This window comes from Balaenoptera borealis (assembly GCF_965194805.1).
Source record: "Balaenoptera borealis genome assembly, chromosome: 1".
Taxonomy (NCBI): domain Eukaryota; kingdom Metazoa; phylum Chordata; class Mammalia; order Artiodactyla; family Balaenopteridae; genus Balaenoptera; species Balaenoptera borealis.
Genome location: NC_138860.1, coordinates 60,424,829 through 60,446,248, shown reverse-complemented (window position 1 = coordinate 60,446,248; position 21,420 = coordinate 60,424,829). Strand labels below are relative to the sequence as shown.

General features: G+C 40.2%; 1 protein-coding gene across 9 annotated transcripts in view; it reads right to left on the bottom strand.

The window, feature by feature from the left end:
* SCYL3 (SCY1 like pseudokinase 3) overlaps positions 1-21,420 on the bottom strand; it is a 40,014-nt gene that overhangs the window by 16,248 nt on the left and 2,346 nt on the right. For 7 of the 9 annotated variants that reach the window (XM_082384582.1, XM_082384581.1, XM_082384585.1 and 4 more), the window contains 7 exons: positions 17,540-17,757; positions 8,681-8,866; positions 6,718-6,831; positions 4,701-4,757; positions 3,498-3,600; positions 2,184-2,295; positions 158-235 (listed from right to left, as the gene is read on the bottom strand). In XM_082384582.1, coding sequence (XP_082240708.1) covers positions 158-235; positions 2,184-2,295; positions 3,498-3,600; positions 4,701-4,757; positions 6,718-6,831; positions 8,681-8,866; positions 17,540-17,704 — 815 coding nt within the window. In that variant the 5' untranslated portion in view covers positions 17,705-17,757. Of the gene's footprint in view, positions 1-157; positions 236-2,183; positions 2,296-3,497; positions 3,601-4,700; positions 4,758-6,717; positions 6,832-7,281; positions 7,319-8,680; positions 8,867-17,539; positions 17,758-21,420 lie in introns of those variants that run through there. The other 2 variants (XM_082384586.1, XM_082384589.1) reach the window with 2 other exon arrangements.

Here is a 21,420-nt window from a genome sequence, read left to right as displayed (position 1 = left end):
ATCCATCTCAGGGCCTAGAAAAGAGCCTGACGTATAGGAAATGTCACTAAACTTTAAGAAAACAAATGTCTGACTCATTCTCTCTAGGACACCTGAAGTGATTACATGGTCTTAATCCAAGTTACGGAATTTTAAGGCCTGAATTTTCTAAACTTACTTGAAAAATTCAGCTTTTTCCTCTTCACTCTTCAATGTTAAACTTTTCAAGAAATTCACAACTTCTAGAAAATCATTCCTAAATGCCAAAAAAAAAAAAAAATGCAGGACAACAGATTAAAGATGGCGTGTCAAATATTGAAGCCATAACCACAGACCACACCACAATAATATTCAACAAAGAAACATTCCCCTGTGCCACTTGGAAGATTCTATTATAACTAAGTAGCTTGTAAGACAAATACTATGGAACAAGTCCACAGGGAATTTAATATTTTAAGAATATCAAAGAGATCCGTCAAGAGGATACACGCTTAACCACACACACATGTGCGTACACAAACGCTAACAAACGCTAACAAACACTGCGGTTTCAATCATCATCATAATCATCCAAACTTTTTGTTGTAATAGGATGTGGTTACATGAACTATCCTGGGAGAAATGGTATTACCATTACAAAATAGTTGCTGATTTTCAAGTCTCCTTTGGTGAAAACTATTAAAGAGGGTTGGGGAAAGAGGAATTTCTGGTACAAGTCATAGGGATCTTCTCAGTTCTCCTGCTGTAGTTGTCTGGTCACTTTTGCAGCCAGGCAGGGAAGAGGGTGAGAGGAGTGGTCAGTTTCCTGCAGGGTCTCCAGAGAGTCCCGAGGACACTCAGCTCCAAGCGAACGTCGCCCCTGGAAAGGAGGCTTCAGCAGCAGCCTGCGGCCCCCGCCAGGACAGCTGACCTCCTGGGTCTCCACTCCTCACATTGACATCTGTCTCCCTCTGGCTCAGCGGCAGAGAAAAAGCACAAATGCCTTAACTGAAGTGTAATCAGATGGGCTCGGCTGCCTCAGCGGGAACTGCCGGCCCTCCTCCTGCTGCCGCCTCTGGCAGGGCTTTCCCCTCACGTGTAACAATCAGATTTGGGGGAGAGGGAGCCGGTGTGTGGTTTTGGCTTCCCTCTCCCGTCTCTGTTTAATACCCAATTCTTACTAAAGAACTCTTATCACACATAGTAATGAGAGCATCTATTTACTGTAAAGGATTCTTCTTTGTAGACATTCTATACCAAGATAAATAAAGTATCACTATGAATCACCCAAAAAGACATGGAAATACCTTGGTTAAAAGACTCATAATGGGAAAGGTTTGAACAGTTTCCCTGGAGCATAAGTGACAAAACCCTTGTAACTACAAGGAAAATACCCTCTCTGCCTTGTTTAATAATATACCCGCCCCATCCTTAGAGGTAACTGTTCCCCTCCAGGGATAATATTAGTTTTCCCTTCACTCTGGTTTCTCTCAGGCTTTCCGACTGCAAACACATAGGATTTTTAGTTTCTGACATAAAATTGATTTTGCTAATAAAAGTCATGAATGTGGAGTTAACCTGTGCAGAAGTTCTGCAGTCATGGAAATTAAAAAATAAAGGACACATAATTAAAACTAACCTGGAAGAGAGGTTCAAAAACACCTCTGAATCCAGCGACAGTATTAACAGCTACACTGTGCCCTCCCTCTAAATTGACTTCTTTGCTCTTCCATCACGTATCACTAAACAAAGAAAACAATCTTCTGCCTGAAGAAAAATCAGCTCATTTCCACACACACCCCCCCCCCCGCCCAAGTAAAATTCAACAATAACAGACTCGTATCACAATGGCAGCAAAAAGGAGAGGCCATGTTTATTAAGTTCCTCAATTAACTTCCAACTGTAAACCACTGGACACAGCCTAGCTTCTTCCCATTCAGAAGCCCTAAGTAATCTAGCTATAGTTTCTAGACCCAGGCCCTCCATGACAATCAAGGAGTTCGAAAACTTCCTATCTGTGATAGGAACCTGAGAGGCAACCTGATTTCTCCCTCTGTTTTCCCAGGTGGACATGATTCACTCTCTTCTAATAATGAAGGACAGCAAGAGCAGCGAAAGGGACCGCATCATTTGGTCCTCCAAAACCCAGCGCTGGCGCATAACCCGCAAGAGAGCAGGCGGGCATCGGCGGGGAGCAGCCAGCGTGTCACCCCGGGCGCCCTCACCTGAAGAAGTCGTGGGACAGGAGGGTGTGGAGCGCTGGCCGACAGTTTGGAGTGGGATTCAGCAGGGTTGAGTGCAAGGTCTGCTGAAAGCTGGAGAGAACATCCGCTGAAACTGAAATCCAGAGCGACAGTTAGTTTCCAAGGCCGTCTCCCTCTTTTCAGGACCTCTATAGCTGGAGACTGACGAGAGCAAAAACCAACCTGTAAAAGCCCAAACAAACAAAGCCCTGGCTGTTGCTGAACAGCTTCCTGCTTGCCTGAAGCCAAACTCCTTGGCAGGTGTAGAAAATTGTCCTGCCAACACATCCAAGCCCCTGCTCACGTGCCTCCCCTTGGAAGCCCTCTCATTTCCCGACTGTCAGTTTAACTCAGCTCAGGCCCAGAGGAGGAGGTTTAATAAGCGGCAGGTTTGAGGGCCTTTTCAACCAAGTCTCCTCACCCACAGAACACAGGAAGTTATCTGAATGACTATATTTTCAATTCTCTCGGGGGTGGTACATAATTGCCACCATTCTAGACACAGTGAAGAACAGTGAGTTCGTCATCCACCAAGAACGCCTTAGGGTTTAATTCTCAAGTGTTTAGGCTGGGACAACGCAGAGCTGACAGCCGAATGGTGCTTGTGACTGCAGAGCACCGCGTGAACCGGGAAGAAGAAACTGCGTCAGAGCTGCAGCAATGTGAGATATAGGCCGGTAAGGGGCCTAATGGGACATGGACCCCAGGACACTTAAAGGGTGGACGACTGAAGGCCTGGCGTGGCTGGAGGAGAGTGAAGCAGGCTGCCGCCAGAGAGCTCAGAAGAGACCTATGGGTTCAGTGGCCTGGGCTTTGAGGGCCAACAAAAGAAAAAAGTATGAGTAAATGAAATCACAAAGAAAAAAATCAAAAGGACTTCGAAAAAATAAAGATAAAGAAACGTTAATCTTGATTTAGAAATTAATAAAAAACTTTGAATCTTCCTCTACTCTTCAGATCATTACATATACATCAATAACAGCATTCACTTACTTAGTGGCTGGCTTGATAAGGAATCGTCTTTAGACCATAAATACCAATTAATAAGATAATAACATATGATATTCATAGCCATAGTTCAAAGTGCTTCCTACTTAAAATTCTTTTAACTATGCAAAGTAAAGAAACCCAAAGCTTCTTCCCTCACTGCTATGAGGATCTGCCCTAAACAACTTACTTGGTAAGCAACAGCTCCTTACTATGATCAAAGACTGCAGTGCTTTGAATACACACAGAACAAGCCATGGATGATTTTCCTACTTATTCTGTGGATGCAGTAGCGTAACTCCAACTCACCCTGTTCACTTAAGATTGTGAGCAAACTTTCCACCAATGTCCCAAAAGAATACGCATCCCGAGCATGTCCGTGTGACTCTGGCAGAGTTGTGAATTCTGGAAACTAAAAGCAGTAAAGACCATTAAAACCAGAGGATCTGCTTTACAAACCATTTCTACTTTTCTCTGAAGCACTTTCTCCCACTTTCATTATACTCAAAGCTAACTACATATTACCACACACAAATTTATAGGCTCTTAAAACTATTAGTGAATAGAATTTATCAAAGATACTAATAATATCAAACAAGGGCAAAAAGAAAAAAAGGTCAGAATATATGTCTGTGGCTTTCAAAAATATTTTTGACTGCAAACCAGAGAAAAAAAATTATCATAATTATCATTATCAACATATGCATATACATGTATAAATACATATCAGAAACAAAAGTTTCATAAAACAGTATTTAGCTTTACTACCCAAGATGTCCAATGATATTTTCTATTTTATTCCTTTCTTTTTCTCCCTTAAAATGCTGGTCAGGACCCCTAAATTGATTCAAAACCCACAAATCATCAGTTTGAAAAACACTACTATATATACATAGTACTGACTTGAGTAAACCTGAGTTATTTCAAGTCTTAGGTTTATGCTTAAGTTTATAGTTGGGTTTGTATTTCCTGTAAAGCACACTAAATATGTCTTTGGGGGTCAATGTCTATAGTGGTTAAGAACAAATTTGGAGAAAGCAGCTGCTTTTGAATTTACTGGTAAATACACTCTTTCTTTACCAGCACCATAATATTAATAATTGCTCTTCCTTACATCTTGGAATCCCAACTAATGGCCAGATAGGCAGATGACTGGTTGGGTGAAGCACAGAAAAGGGCTCGGATCTTGCCTCCTCAGCTCTCATGGCTTCCAATAATGTACAAAGACTTACCATGAAATAGCTACGAAGCGCCAACCCTGCTCACTGAGGTACCTCTTATCTTTAAGCACTATCACGGGTGTCTATATGACCAACAAATGTAAGCTGAGTGTCAAGAAAAAGGCTTTCTGCTGTGATGATACAATAAATCTTAGAAGCCTTCAAGGCCAGAGGAATTATGAGGCGTCTATAACTTAGCAAAGAAAGAGGTGGGCAGAGGAAAGGTTTTTTTAAAGTTTCATACTCAGTTACACAAAGAAGCCTTCATTACATCTGAAGCGTATCCTCTTACCATCTCTTCAGGAGGGATAGATGCTGGGTCCCTTACTGACCGAATACTCCTTAGAAACTAGACAGAGAAATAAATTAAGGAAAGTAATTCAAGCGTATGTTTGGTGAACCAATCTCTTACATTAAGTTACAAAAGCAAAAAGCAATGGAAACAGCAGCAATGAAACCTTCAAACCAATGCCACACATTAAATGCATAAATTTAAAATCTTGATAACTGAAAAACGTAGACACAGTACCTGGCATGGCACAAGGCTTAGTGGAAAATAAATTATCAGTTCCCTTTCCTTTCCCCTTCAGCTGGTTTAACAGAAACCCTCTGGTGTTCAGAGGCGTCTCTGTAACTGATTTCCTTACAAGGAAATTAGAAATACTTCTTTCTCATCCTGCATAGATACTAACAAATAAAAGGCTTCTCTAGCGGAGAACAAATCTATCATTAATCTGCTCACTGAGTCAAGTCAATCATAAGGTTTGCTGTCACATGAGATATAATGAGGACCTTATAAACTACAGAGACAAAGCCAACATCCACAGAACAAGTACATTCATTCACTGATTCAAAGATTATTTTTCAAGAGCTTATATGTCCCAAGCGCCATTTAGGGCACCAGGAATACAAAATGAATGCAATAAATCCCCGCCCCCAGCCAGGTGCTCGCAACCTAGAACGTAAACTAAGAACTTCGGTACCGTGTGCTGGCTGAGTGCCGTGGAAGCCCAGGAGGGGACTACTCGTGCTGGGTAGGGAACGCCTGGGGGAGGGCTTCATAAAGGGGAGACTTAGCCAGATCCAGACTTCAGCTAGGCGTCAGCCCCATCTTACATCCTGCAGAGAACCCAGGGGAAGAAAGGCATCCCAGCAACAGAAAGAAAGAAGGCACACAAAGAAAGAAGAGGGTGAAGGAGGACCACCCATGAGAACACAGCTGAGCTGCGTGGAACAGGATGCAAGCGGAGTGTAGCTCAATAACTGAGTGGTATACGGAGCTAAAGGTAGGCTGGGGAGGAGACTGTGAAGGGCCTTGTATGCCATGGTAAAGAATCTGGGATGAACCCCACAGGAAGAATTATGTCCTGGTATACTAATTACATGGAAGCTGACTTCTGAGAAGAAAGTGATCAACAGGGGCAGAAATAATAAAGGAATGTCTTCGTGGTGGAAGGAGCATTTGAATTGAGCCAGAGCCCCTGAAGGTGCACATGCAACAAGGCCCCCGTGTGGAAGCTGCACACAAGGGAACAAGGGAAATTAGGCCGAGCCAGAAAGTCAGGGAGTCACCCTGTCAATAGGGAAATTATGATGGGAGTGGTTTTTCTGTTTTAAAAAGAGTTAAGTCTAGTGGCAACATGCAAGATGGTGAAAACAGGAAACAAAACAGAGAATAGCAAGGTTGCTCAACCCAGGAGGGGAATATGTAGATCACTGTCAGACAAAATTACTGTTCAAGAAGTACCACAGGCAGCAACAATACAGCCCACTAGGAGGAGCTGAGATGCACAGCTCCTGATACCAGCTCTTAAGACATGACGTATGACTCTGGACAACTTGAACAATTGTTCAATGAACATTTCTAATGTACCTAATATGTGCCAGGCACTATTCTAGGTGGATATATAAAGATAAGTATACGAGACTATCACCCTCAAGAAGCTCAACCACTAGTAAAGAAGACAGACACATGAAGGTAATTTCAATATTAAACATTCAATGGGAAAATTAAGTACAGGCTACTACAGGAGCACAGAGGACGGGCATTTAATTAAAAATTTGACCAAGCCACTCTACCTCTTTCAGTCTGATTCCTCAACTATAGAATGAGGAGAAAAGAATAAATGACTCCTAGCCTCCCCCTGGAGAGTAAAATCCCACAATTCTACGAATATGAGTATTGACAAAAAAGTCAAGTCTCCGAATCTGAGATCACACTAACATTGAAGGAAAGTCCCTAGGGGAGAACCACACACCAAAATGCTATCAAATTCTGAATAACAAAGAGGGCCTGTCACCTGGCTTACCTCTGGTGTGGCCTGAGGGACTTTACAGACAGTTTCCATTCCTCCCAGCTTCCAGTGCCCATCTTCACTCACAAACACAGATGATAAACAGACATTGTTGTGTGTGAGGTGTCCCTGGAAAAAAAGAACAGGAAGAAGACTGCCACTCCAATTTTCTGAGTAGAAGTTTTAAAAAACTAAGTACTCTTTACCAAAAAAAAAAAAAAAAAAAAAAATTATGGCAAGTCTTCCTACTTGTGGCATAATAAACAGAACTACAACTTTAAGGAATGACGAATTGAATGAGGCTGCTTAAACATTATGAGGTTAGAAAAAAGGGAAAAAACACAATAGAAAGGCTTATCTCCCCCTGCCTGGTGAGGCAGGTTAATAAAGACGTAAAAGCCACTGCACAGATATTACACAACCCCATCTCCATGGGAGTCAGGAGATACAAGTGTCCTTAAACATAAATTTGCAAGTCTTTTTAACCTACATTGTATGCTTCAAATGCCTTTAAAGGTACAATTTATCTTTGCTCCCATAGGTTACTGTATTAATTTTCTCCTCTAAATTCTTTCTCACCTACATTCTATCACGAACCCAGATCCACTTCACCTGAAATCTTGTCAGTAGGCATTAAAAAAATTCTGCCTGAAGAAGAGGAAAATGGAATGATGAGGACCACCAGAAATATCCCACAGACCACAGAAGAGCCAAATTTAAAACTATAAAAAACAGTACAGTCAAATAAATGAGAGGGAAGAAGAAAACGAGAACAGGGTTGAAGTATGTTTTTCTCCAAACCAGAAATTATTCCAGTGGATAAGTGCATTTTAAATATTCTACCCACCAGATCAAATATGTACACGTTTTTATATAAAACACTCCAAGTTATATATTTTTTAAAGGAAAGCTTAAAATAGTATGCATGGTGTGTTTCCGCTTGAGAAACAGCAAAGGAGAGTAAGCACAGAGATATCTGCTTTCTACACACAAGGAGTATCTCTGGACCAACACACTGATCATCATGGTTGTCGATGGAGAGAAGCAGGGCGCTGGATTCAAGGATGAGGCAGGGACTTGTTTTTCCCTATCTGCACTCTCATACTATTCAAACTTTTTACCACATTCATGCATTTCTCCAACAAAGAAAATATTCCTCCACAGTGGGGCATTAATAATTCTACTTATGTGAATCTTAGACATACTTTAAGAGATGATAAATCCAAAGTGATGTTTGGAGAGTCTGTCTCCCAATAACAGAAAATGTTTTAAAAACACATTAAGATGAGTCAAATGCAAGTGCTTCTAACTTACAACTGGTGTTTTTAAATCTGGGGGGGTTGGGGAGAGGGGCTGCCAAAGGCCTTAATACTTTAGAATGTAAATTCCATTAACAAATAGTAGCTCAATAATACCCTTAAGAAATAAACAAGAAGTAAACAAAATACTCTATCTCCTTCATAGCAAACATTGCCACAGTGTTAGGGGCTCTCTCTCTTTGGTACCACCTACTTGAATGGAAAGGGGTGTGTAAAACTCTGCCTCTTTCTAAGAAATGGTAATTTCTTTCTTTAAAATCTAAAAAAAAAAAAAACTCCTGAAAACAAATAGGAACGTTGGTCCATCAGCAGCACCGATGTTACTAAACCTTTATCTTGACTTAATAACAAATACCAGCTGTAGCTATTTTTATGTAAAGACTTATCGAAAACTAGAGAGACTATAGTAAACTGAAATAAAGTTCTATAAATAACTGCCCAGGGACAAAGAACTTGTTGCCTGTTCCCCAAACCACCTGTCTGTCTGTAGCATCTTATATGCTGTTTTCCCTCAGGAAGCCTTCTGATAAGAATAGTAACTTATGATTTCTACAGATACCGTAATTCACCAGCACTACCCCATGCGTCAGCCTCCTCCCACCACCCCACCCCTGGTCTACATGAAAGCCTGTGAGGCAGACTGTGTCCAGGTTACTTACTCTGTCATGAAGGAAGATAAGAGCCAGCAATATATCATAGATCCCAGCACAGACCTCTGCAGAAGACAATGTTTCCAAAGCCACTTCCAGAGGCTGCACTCGCTCAGTGACAAGATGAATACCATCTGCTTCCACAGTGCAAGATAAAAATCTTAGCAAGCACGGGTGACGAAGTGTCTTCAAGTGCTTTAAAAATATAAACAGAAGAGTTGGTGAAGTTAATGACTCAAAACAAGATTAACTATAGTGTCATTAACATTGTAGTCAAGTCAGAAAATGTATTCTTACATTCAAGGTCTTTTCCAGCTCCCTACCTCTCCCACCTACCCCCGCCAAGTTTCAAAAAAGGCAGAGAAGAATACGTGACTTGCTCTGACAGTATTCACTTTACCAACATTTACATTACTCTACAGAGAATTCCAGTTCCACTATGGGAGGGTAAGCCCCCCAAGAGCCTAGATCTCCAATGATTACTGCTATAAACTCCTAACAAAGTGCCAAAAACAACTACCTAAGAACTCTGAAAAGTAAACAAAAACACGTAGATTATGGAGGGGAGTCACCCACTGGGGGGAGTTTCCCGGTTCAGGGAATGTCCCTTCTCACAGCTGTGCACTGAAGGCGGTCCCCAGGTGCAGAGCAGTGCAGCAAAGGTGGCTAAAACTCTGAGAGAAACCTTGCCATCTTTCTGGCCAGGAGAACCAAAGCAGGGCTGAGTATGAGGAAGCTGCCCCAGAGGAGAGAGGGCTAAGGGAGGGAAAAGGAGATGCCCTAGTTATCTGTATACCTACGCAGGTCTCAGACTAACCCCTGAACCAAACACGCACAGGACAGACCCAAACGAGCACAGCAAAGTTTTGAGAAATGAACTAAGGTTTGAACTACCATGCACAGGAAGGGTGGTAGGAGAGTAGTTAAAAAAAAAAAAGAAGAAGAAGAAGCAGCTTGAACCCAAGGGGACTGACTGCCTGCAAACAAAAAACATCAATATTCTCCAGAGGATTACAGCAGAACCAAGGTCTATGCAACAGGACATTCAAAACGCCCAGAATGCAATCCAAAGTCACTCAACTGACAAAGAACCATGAAAATGTGAAAAGACAACCAACAAATATCAACCCCAAGATTGACCACCAGATAGACCAGAGGGAGAATTATCAGAAAGAATTTGAAGCAGCTACTATAACAATTCCCCCTGGAGGTAAAGGAAACAGTTATGAGATAAGTGGTAAGATAGAAGTTCTCAGAAGAGACATGAATGTTACATAAAAGAACTAAATGGAAATTTTGGAAATTAAAAATAAAATATTACAAATAAAAAATTAAATGGATGGACTGAAAAACAGAATGATGATGACAGAGGCAAGAGTCAGTAAACCTGAAGATGTTAACCAATCTAAAGAACAAAGAGGAAAAAGTATTAAAAAAAAGATCAGAGCTTTAGAAAACTGGGTGACGATAACAAAAAATTTAATGCATATAATTGGAGTTCCGAAAAAGAAAGAAGAGAGAATTGGGGCTAAAAAATATAATGGCTGAAAACTTCCCAAATCTGGCCAAATACTTAAGTTTACAGATTTAAGAACTTCAATGAACACCAAATAGGATAAATAGAACTACATTATGATCAAACTGCTGAAAATCAAAGATATATTAAAAAATGTTGGAAGCAGCTAGAGAAAAACAACACAGGTGGAGAGAAATAACAAACTGAATGATACTAATTTCTCATAAGAAAACAGAGTCCAAAAGACAAAGGGGAACTATCTTTAAAGCAATGAAAGAAAAAAAAAAAGGATCAACCCTGAATTCTGTATCTAGCAAAAATATCCTTTAGGAAAGAAGGCAAAATAAAGGCATTTTTGATCATGGAAAATAGAAAAGTTGTTGCTACAAGATTTGCTCTACAAAAATGTTAAAGTTCTTCAAGCTGAAGAGGAAATGATATCAAAGGGAAACTTAGATCTTCAGGAGTGAAGGAAGAGCATCAGAAACCAGAAATAATAAACCTCAGGATAAATTTGAAGGTTACTTTTTACTTCTTATTTAAAATACAGATGCCTACATAAAGTAAATATTGTTAACACTGCCTGGTGAGATTTTCAATGTGTGTGATGTATATGTATGCCTGTGTGCTAGTGTGCACGTACAGTTGATATATATGTAACCAAAGAACGGCAGGGTTGGGGGCTGGAGACACCTATATGATTCCAAGGCTTCTACATTTTATTTGACTGTGGTACAATACTAACCAAAAGTAGACTATTAAAAGTTAGTTATGTATACTGAAGTCCTTAGTGCAACCATTTTAAAAAAATAAAGAAATACAGACTCCAAGTCAAGATAAATTAAAATGGAATACTAAAAAATACTAAAATATTCAACCATCTTTAAAACTTCTTTTTATCATCTAGAAAAGTGATCGTCAAAGGTTTTTGTTCACACACTTCACACCAGTAAAAAGGTTAAATATGTAGCTTATGCATGATATATATTATACGAACGTATAATATATATTTTGTATATATATGTTATATATATAAAATACATATACTACTATAAAACACCAACAAAACAGAAAGTACCAGGACTTCCCTGGTGGCGCAGTGGTTGAGAATCCTCCTGCCAATGCAGGGGACACAGGTTCAAGCCCTGGTCTGGGAAGATCCCACATGCCACAGAGCAACTAAGTCCATGCGCCACAACTAATGAGCCCTCATGCCACAACTACTGAAGCCCGCACACCTAGAGCCCATGCTCCTCAACAAAGAGAAGCCACCGCAATGAGAAGCCCGCGCACCACAACGAAGAGCAGCCCCTGCTCGCTGCAACTAGAGAAAGCCCATGTGCAGCAACGAAGACCCAACACAGCCAAAGATAAATAAATGGAAAAAAAGAGAAAGTACCAAAATAAAAGATTAAAGGTAAACTTAAATAGACATTCTTGATATATTTTCCCCAAATGGCAATGAATCATACTGCACAATCCCTAGGGTATGGATAACCCACTTTAGAACCTCCTAATATGGAGTATTCTCCCCCAAAACACACACCTTTTTCCTTTGTCCTATTTTCTTAGCAGACAAAGAGTATACACAGGTGGATGACAAATATAAAACAATTTTGTGTCTGAACACGAGAGGTTAATTCTGTTGAGTTGCTTTCCTTCCCTGGTTGGTTTTATAACAGACTTACGAGATCCAGATTTTTCCAATCTCCACCCATGCTGTTTACCCCCTAAAATTTGACCTGAGTAACTTAGGAGATCCATAAGCCAAAATTCCCAACCCAGGTAATAATCTTATCATGTATTTACAGCAAAACTTAAATGCTGGATTGGTGGTTTTCCTTACAAATCACCCAGTTTTTCTAAAAGAAATTACATGACTTTAAATCTCCGAGTTCTACCCTGTACAATCCACTGGACACTGGGGAAGCCTTGTAAACCAATCATCAAATTGGGAGGAGACTGATGGAAAATTTCACTTGGAGAACAGCCCCCAATATAATATCAGGTTTCATTTTCACAAATAAGCAGTTAGTTTGGAATGTTCCAAAACGTCTTCTCAGAAGAACATGGGATAGTTGAAGAGCCCATAACCCAGCATTGGTACAAGTTTTATATCAGTCACCTCACATTTGTCTATTAAACTTCTCCCAGGTAAGATCATAGGAGAATCTTCTGAGTGGATTGATTTGTCCAATTTATTTTCTTATCTCAAATTTTGCCAACTCTGGGGATAGCCCCAATAGGATTTTTTGTTTATTCTTAAGAAGGAAGCTGTTACCCTCCCCTGATTTACTCTAATAAACAACAAAGAGTTAAGAAAAAATTTTTAACTAGCAATTATAAACCATTAATTTGTATATCAGCTTTTAAAACAATCCATACATACCCATATAAATACAGCAAAGGTCCAGATAAGCCAAGAACTGTGCTAGCAGGTTGGTTGAATGCGTGTGTGTTAAATGAAGAGAACTTCCTACAGGTATCTCTGGAGCTGTGGTTTCCAAGTAAAATTATGCAGCCTCTTTCATATTTTCATTATAAGAAACATTCAAATAATTTGCAAGCCAAACATGAAATACTTCATTTTCGCCTGTTCAGGAAAAAGTCTTCATTCAGCTTTTGTGTCTTAGGGCTCTAATTATTCTCCTTTGGTTTTAAACCTTCTTTTATTCTCCTTCTAATACTCAGGGCAGACTAGTAAGTCAGAAGGAATGCTACCTGGTTCAGTGCTGGCATGAAAATACACAGTCAATAAATGTTCACCTGATTAATAAATAATATGTTCTATTTTGCTTCTGTTTATCCTTTTAACCTTACACGACCAGCAAAATTCTTTATCCGAAGTGACTTCTTATTTGTTGAATGAAGAATGGGATAACTCTTGCATGATTCTGAACAAAGCTCTTAACTTAGCAAAAACCTTACTTGTCACTCCCCTTTGGCACACACAACGTTATGCAAAAATTATGCACAGATTCACAGGAAAGGTTAGCAGTTACGAATCAAATACATCCAAGCTTCTGCTGCTCCAAAGAACAGAGGGAACAACAAGAGGTATTTGCTAAGTGTAACTAGGATATTTTCTCAATGAACATCAATTAAAGACATAAATGGCTCTTGTTCTGGTGAAGACAGGTGACTGCTGTCAGATGAGAGTGACTTGAAAGCATTTGTCCCAAAGTTACTGAATGCCTATCACATCTCATTCACTGTACTAGGTGCTGGTCTCTGAAAAAGGATTCTGAGTAAGGGCCTTTATTATTAAATATGAGTAGTACTAGATAATGTGCCAATATGTATACTTATCTATGCCCACACAGAGATGTTAAGTGTGTGACTCTAGTCTTGAATATAAACTATCCCTACTTTTCAGGAATCAGTTACCCAGAGAATTAATTCAAGCCTTAGGGGCTTAAATTTTCATCACCATTCTACCTCTAATTTGCTACTTCACTTTGAAAACAACACAAAGTAGTAGTTCTTAACTATAGATCAAATTCACTTGCAAGTTTTAAGACAGGGAGAAAGCCTTAATTTTACTCTATTAAAGAAATAATGACAAAATAACAAGATGCCTATACTAGAGGGCAAGAATCTTCAGGGAGAAATATTCTTCCCTTGTACCCTTAAGATGCAAATCTGAGATAAAGACGGTAAGTATGTTCTGTCTTTAAATGCCCACTGCCTGTAGGTTAGATCATAAACTAGGAATAAAATGCAGAAAGGGAAAGGAATAAAGAATTCTACGTTGTTCCTTAAAAAACTAAAAACAGAGCTACCATATGACCCTGCAATCCCACTCCTGGACATGTATCTAGAGAAAAACATGGTCCGAAAGGATACATGCACCCCAATGTTCATTGCAGCACTGTTTACAATAGCCAGGACATGGAAGCAACCTAAATGTCCATCGACAGAGGAATGGATAAAGAAGATGTGGTACATATATACAATGGAATATTACTCAGCCATTAAAAAGAATGAAATAATGCCATTTGCAGCAACATGGATGGACCTAGAAATTGTCATACTGGGTGAAGTCAGACAGAGAAAGAGAAATATGGTATGATATCCCTTATATGCGGAATTGGAAAAGAAATGATACAAATGAACTTATTTACAAAACAGAAACAGACTCACAGACTTAAAGAACTTATGGTTACCGGGGGTGGGAAAGGGATAGTTAGTGAGCTGATGACATGTACACACTGCTATATTTAAAATAAATAACCAACAAGGACCTACTGTATAGCACAGGGAACTCTGCTCAATGTTATGTGGCAGCCTGGATGGGAGGGGAGTTTGGGGGAGAATGGATACACGGATATGTATGGCTGAGTCCCTTTGCTGTGCACCTGAAATTATCCCAACATTATTAATCGGCTATACTTAGATATAAAATAAAAAGTTAAAAAAAAAAAAGATTTCTATGTTGGAAAGCCTGCAGTTGGGTGCTGCTGGAATACCCAGGTGGAGATATTCAAGAGGCAGGTGGAAATATAGATCTGGAGTTCAGACAAGAGGCTTTGACAGATATTTAGAGAAGAAAGGATGAGACTGTGAAGTCTGAAAACTGTGGTGGGAGCTGGCAAAGGGCCACTTCCACCTGGTGACCCCATCATACCTGAGGGAGGGGGGAATACTTCCCAAGTTCTCCTGAGCCGCTGACGCTTAGAAGCCTTGTAAGAGAACCAGATTTTGATCATGAGGGGAAGGAAATCATTTTTTAAAAGCTGACGATGTAGGGAAGTTGATTTACTGGAATGAGGGTTGTAAGTAGCATAGCAAAGGGCTGGAGAGGGAGAGGAACAGAAAGAAAATGTCAACTTAAGGAAGAGCAGTAAAGCATTTTCCAAACAGAATGCAGGCACAGCATTCATCCCTTCTATCTCTTTCTCGTGCCCACACAATGTGGTTCTCAAATATGTTGACCAACCTTTCCACAAAGCAGCCTGAACCCATCACGGAGAAGAGCATAATGTCTCCTAAGGCACTAAGCAGAGCACTGACATAGCATCTATATACCTACTCCGAAGTGGCTACTTGGTATAAAGACACTCAGGAATCATTCTCTGAGCCTGTACTCACCATGAAGCCCTAACTAAGCACTTAGATTATATTATAGCAAACCACAGTAACCGAGTTCTGACTCAGGATTTATCATTCCTTATAGGCTATTGGTTAGAAATGAGTCATAATCACCAGTGAGAAAGTTATACTATTGTAGCTAATGAATTCAAGGTAAGATGAGAAGATATGATGGACTTGAAATATTTCTGATGTTGTTTTGTGGCCAAAGGTTATACTTGCATTTCGTCTTTTTTCAGAGGTTGAACAGTGTGCTGTGATTGTTATTTTTTATTTACAACAGTGGAGGAAGAGTACAATCACTACCTAACAATATTTGGTAAGGAAAACACTGCTATATCTGCTTGAAACGGTCATTAGAACTATCAGTGGTAGAACTAGGAGCCTTAACTCTACAGAAAGTGAGGCAAGTGACCTATGGTGTTTTAATACTTCAGGTATCTCGGAAATCAAGTTCCTAAAACCTGACGCAATGCCATACATTTCTCAAGTACTGTAACCTACGTCTAAACTCCTTATCATTTTGTTGCCATTTCAGATTTCTCAGGTTCATGGCTCAGGTATTCAAAGCCACATAATGGCCTGAAGAACATAAGAGACAAGTATGAACTATTTGAAAAGGCTCAGAAGAGTATGCACAGATACCAAGGGGCAAAAAAATCCTCCCTCTCAAGCTTTGCAATTACTACAGCACGGAAATCCTCAAACATTGAGCGCAGGTCTTTGTTTCTTTCCTTTAGAACCTTTTTGACCTGTGTTGTTCTACTTTCTTGGTACATACACCATAAAGATTAATGTAATTTTCAAAAATCTTATGGTCTTTTGAAAAAAACCCTAAGAATTGTAAATTGCTAGTACTTTACTAGTAACAGTCGCTCTAAATTATTACTAAAAAAAAGTGCAACCTTATCAGATGAAAATAACAGGAAATATGTCAGATATTAACTCTACATACAGTTAATAAGACAGGGAGGCAAGGCATTTTATCTTTTGCAAAATCACAATAAAAAATTATTAACAATTCCTAGTTGGGATGAAAAGAGACAAACACGTAGTCTTACCAAAAAGCACAATTACTTAGCAATACAACAGCCAGCTATACTTTTTACCACAGTCCATAAATGGAAAATGCATCCTGAGAGGAACGTTTTCCTCAGGAACCACCTTACAACTGTTAACTTCATGCCTGATCAGAGACATCAAATACTGAACCGGTGTGACAAACAAAATGCCAAAATTATATTACTAATATTACATATTATAACATAGCCCTTTATAATCATAAAAAAATGTACAAACCATTTAAACAGACCTATGAAATAGATACCAATGTTTCATTCTTGTTGATAGTACAAAGTGACTCAAGGTACGTAGATCATAACTCTAACAAAATAAAGATACCAAATCAATCTGAAAAAGTACGCCTGCCATAGTAAACAACGAAGAGTTAATTAATGCGTGCCTTTTCAGAACCTTCCTGAAGATAATCTGAATGCCTGAATACCCAAAGAAGCAGCTAGCTATCCAAGGAAATATCACCTAATACCTTTGTTTTCACTAAATTTGAAAAGACACTTAGGGCTGTTTTCTTTAATTATATTCCAAGGAGAAATCACTTTTTCTAATAAGAGGCCAGGGTCCCCTGACAGTAGGTCAGCCAGCATGGCACTGGCACCCTTTACCGGGAGGAGCACTTAGGAGCTGTGAGGCAGGAGGAAACCGAAGCCGCCAGAAGTTAACGCTCTAAGCTCCCTCGGCAAGAACTAGAGCCCAGGTCACATTCTTTCTGGGGCATCCAGTCCCACATTCCAGTTTCACATTCTTTCTGGGAGCATCACAATGCCTCAGGAAAAGAAAAAACAGTAGCTACAGTTCCTAAAATATTTAATTTCCAGGTCCATCATCAATACACCGATTAAAATGTCCATACTTACAGCATTTTTGCTAAGCTAGATTAAGTCCCTTTATCTTCTATGAGCCATGTAAAATCACCTCCCAAACTTTCTCACTAAAAAAATAAAATAGGATAAGAGCTATCACGCTGAGTTGCATAAGCTTCTGGCTTACCTATGGTACTTGACCTTGTCGTGCAAGTCGGAGACATTCCCATGAAGTAAGGGCAACTACATTTTTAAAGGACATGAATAAAAATACTATTCCTTATGACCTACCCCCTTTGAAGTTCATTAATTTCATATTTTAATAGAAAACAAGACGACAGTAAAAAGTACTAACTATTAGATAGTCACCTATTACAGTACCTTGGCAGCTTTATTAACCTTGTCTTCGTTTTCTCTCTTATACACAAAAACCGAAGCGAATTTGCCATCCTGCAATACAGCGGGGTAAACAGCAAGTCCAGAGGGTAAGGTGAACGGTGGTTCCTTCAGGGCATAGCTCTTCAAAGCGCTGTTCTCTGAGCCCATCCCTTAGGCCGTGAGGCAGGGGTGCTGCAGCTCCTCCTCAAAGCCAAGCAGACCTGAAAGAAAACAGAAAACATTTCCTAACACTGAGTTTCTATCTGAGACATGAGCCAGAGATAGCCGAGTACTCAGACCCAGGCACTCAACCCTACTAGTTCCTACAACCCTCATAAAATAGGCTGTTTGACAACAGAAGTAGTAAATGTTCAGCAAGTTACCTGCAATGCTTGTCAATTAACAACTTTCAGCTCTAGAGAAAATACACTTAATCAAACAGACACAAGCAGTTACCGCTGCTCCCAACCCCCCACTGCGCACAAGCAGAACTTTCACAGTGGAAAGGCGATCAAATACAGAGTAAGAACTCTCTTGCTCCCTAAAACCACTCACGTCCTGCCTCGCAGACGGAAGTGTTGCAAAACTTGATCACTTAAAGATGATGAACTTCTGCATGTCTAAAATAACGTATAATTATAAGGAAAACAATACGCACTGGAGAATATTTCTAACAATGATGAAAAACATGTTAACAAATGGAAAGTGCATATAAACCAAGAAAACACTAAAACACCTGTGGATTAATAGGAAAGGAAACAGACTACTCATTGAACGCAAGTGACAATAAACGTAAGAAAAAGTACAATCCCGTAACTGTCTTCAAAGTTAGGCTAAAAAGGGGAAAATGTAAAATTGTATAATCTCAAATGTTAAAAAGACAACCCGGGGCTTCCCTGGTGGCGCAGTGGTTGAGAATCTGCCTGCCAATGCAGGGGACACGGGTTCGAGCCCTGGTCTGGGAAGATCCCACATGCCGTGGAGCAGCTGGGCCCGTGAGCCACAACTACTGAGCCTGCGCGTCTGGAGCCTGTGCTCCGCAGCAAGAGAGGCCGCGACAGTGAGAGGCCCGCGCACCGCGATGAAGAGTGGCCCCCGCTTGCCGCAACTAGAGAGAGCCCTCGCGCAGAAACGAAGACCCAACGCAGCCATAAATAAATAAATAAATAAAATTTTAAAAAGACAACCCACATGTACATGAGATTCCAGAAAATGCAAACTACTATATAATGACAGAAAATAGATCAGTGGTTGCCTGGGGCGAGGGCAGTTAGAGGGGCCACAGGAGAGGAAAGGATTACAAAGGGGTATAAGGAAACTTTGGGGAGAATGGATATATTCGGCATTTGGATTATGATTATAGTGATGAGTGATCTATAGCTATAGCTATCTATATATATACATACACGTGCATACACACACACACACAGACTAGAGAAAAATATGTAAACTATTAACAGAGGTTTGTTGTGGGCGTCAGATCATGGATGATTCACATATATATATATATATATGAACACAGACATACATCCGCCTGCACCTCCCAGATCTTCCATAAAAGAGCATATCTCTCTTCACAACAGGGATACAAGCTCACATGGTTACAAAAGACAATGCGCAGCACTGCAGCAGTACTGGTGGAAGAGCAAAAGGCCTACTGTGTGCACAGGCACCTACTGACTGGGCTTGCACTCTGACGGGAGCCACCATCACCAGGTTCCAACCAGGACTGCCATTTCAGAGTTGGCAGGTCACACCATTTACCGTACAGAGCCAGGAGCCTGAACAGTTATGCGGAAATTTCCTATTTTCCAACATTGGCTCAAATGTTTTTAAACCTGCATAGGCCAAACAACACACGTCTGAAAAGTTTGTGGCAGTCAGTTTTCAGTTCTGGCTTTACCATTATTTAAAAAATAAAAGATAAAAAGAGTTCTTACTAACTCTGGCAGTGTGGGAAACAAGTTGCTAGTTCTAAAAAACAGCCCCAAATTCTATGTGGATCTTTAAAAAAATTCAGTTTAAAATCTGTATCCTTTGGGTAAATATAAACCCAAGAATCATTATATACTGACCTTCTATTTGGATTTTTTTCCACTTTGGTGAAGTTCCATACAACGCTTACTAGGTTATCAGAGTATGTAATGCTGCTCAAAACAGATACCCCAAACAGAGAATTTCAAGGGCCTACAGACCCACATACGTCACTGAATAAGGAACACAACACATAAAAGGGCTAAAGCTCTACCTAAAACTGATGTTTTTTTTTTAAACCCAAGAATGTTTCTGAGGATAAGAACTAAGCTGGATTTGTAACAAATTCACTGAGCTCCTACCTACCAAGCAATTTCTCTTTCTTAAGAATGATAGAGAGAAGTAAAAAAAAAAACCAACAAACGAAAAGCAGTATTAAAAAGTATCTCAACTACAGTTGACCCTTAAAAAACGCAGGGGTTAAGGGCACCAACACCCTCTCAGTCAAAAGTGTGAGTGTAACTTTACAGCTGATCCTCCACACCTGCAGTTCCACATCTGTGGATTCAACCAACGCAGGGGATTCAACCAACTGCAGACCGTGAAATACTGCAGTGCATATTTATTGAAAAAAATCTGCGTGTAAATGGACGTGTGCTGTTCAAACCCATGTTGTTCAAGGGTCACCTGTGTATGTAACACTCATCCTTCTACTGGGACTACAAATAAAATTAGCATTTATGTAGGATCTTGGAGAAAAGCAATTACCGTTAATTCCCCTATTCTGGAGATGGTGTGGCGCCTGCAGCAACCTCCCACTCCCACCCCAGTCGGGAGGGTCATGTTTAGCACCTGCCTTCTTCTTGGGCACAGTTTATGGGTCAGGTGCCTACCCTGGGCCAAAGGGCAGTCTAATCACACATGAGCCATCTCTAGGACCCATGACCTGGATGAAGAGCTAAGCTGGACAATCACTGTCTGCCCCAGGAATCTGAATGAACAAGAGATATTTTTGTCTGTTAGCAGCACAGCTGAAGGTAAAAGGAGGCCATGAGGTAGAGTCAGGGCTATGGCAAGCCAAAGCCACGTAAAAGCAGAAACCTGGCAAGTACAGAAGAAGCCAGCTGGCAGCAGGAGAAGGAAAAGCAAACACTGGGAGAGTAACTTAGATTTAGAGCGTCACGTTACTACTCCAACTCGAGGCTACAAGAAGCCCAGCTTCAAATCCACTGCCTCACTGCCATCCTTACAATCATGGGTAGCCTGAGGCACACCTGAGGTAGCCTGAATGGGTCCATGTTCTTTGAAACCAACTGCCATTTCATAAGCAGGAGTTCTTTTTAACTCCTCTTGTCTGAAAAACCAGTCAGACTAAAGGAAGGCGCTAGAGAAGTCCTACTTCGAAAAGTGTGTATCTGAAGCTAGTCTAACTTCCTTCTCTCTTAGCCACATACAGCTTTCCAAAATCCACACATAAGGAATTGCTGCAAGAAAATAATCTTCTTGGCAGAAAATCATGCCATTCACTTAGCTTTAATATTAATCTCCAAAGGAGATAAAATGGTCCCAAGAGTCAGGGGCAGGCTCTGGCTGAATGAATGGCAGTCAGCAGAGGTACAGCAATGGACATTCAATGAACTTAAGTCATTTCTAAATAGCAAAATACCTTCTTGTGGGAATACTGGGCCTTACAACACCTATTAACCTTTCATTTAATATTCTGAATTCCACTATAAGATCATTAACAATTTAGGGTTATAAAAGCTTTAGGAAGAGGTTAAAACTGGCAGTTTTTCTTAGCAGTATGTATTTGGGTCTAAGACCCCAAGAAATGCCACTTAAAAATTGAAAGGAATGAACCCCTTCCTTGTGAGAACTCAAAAGGCTGACATTTTATTGGTTTGAAAGCA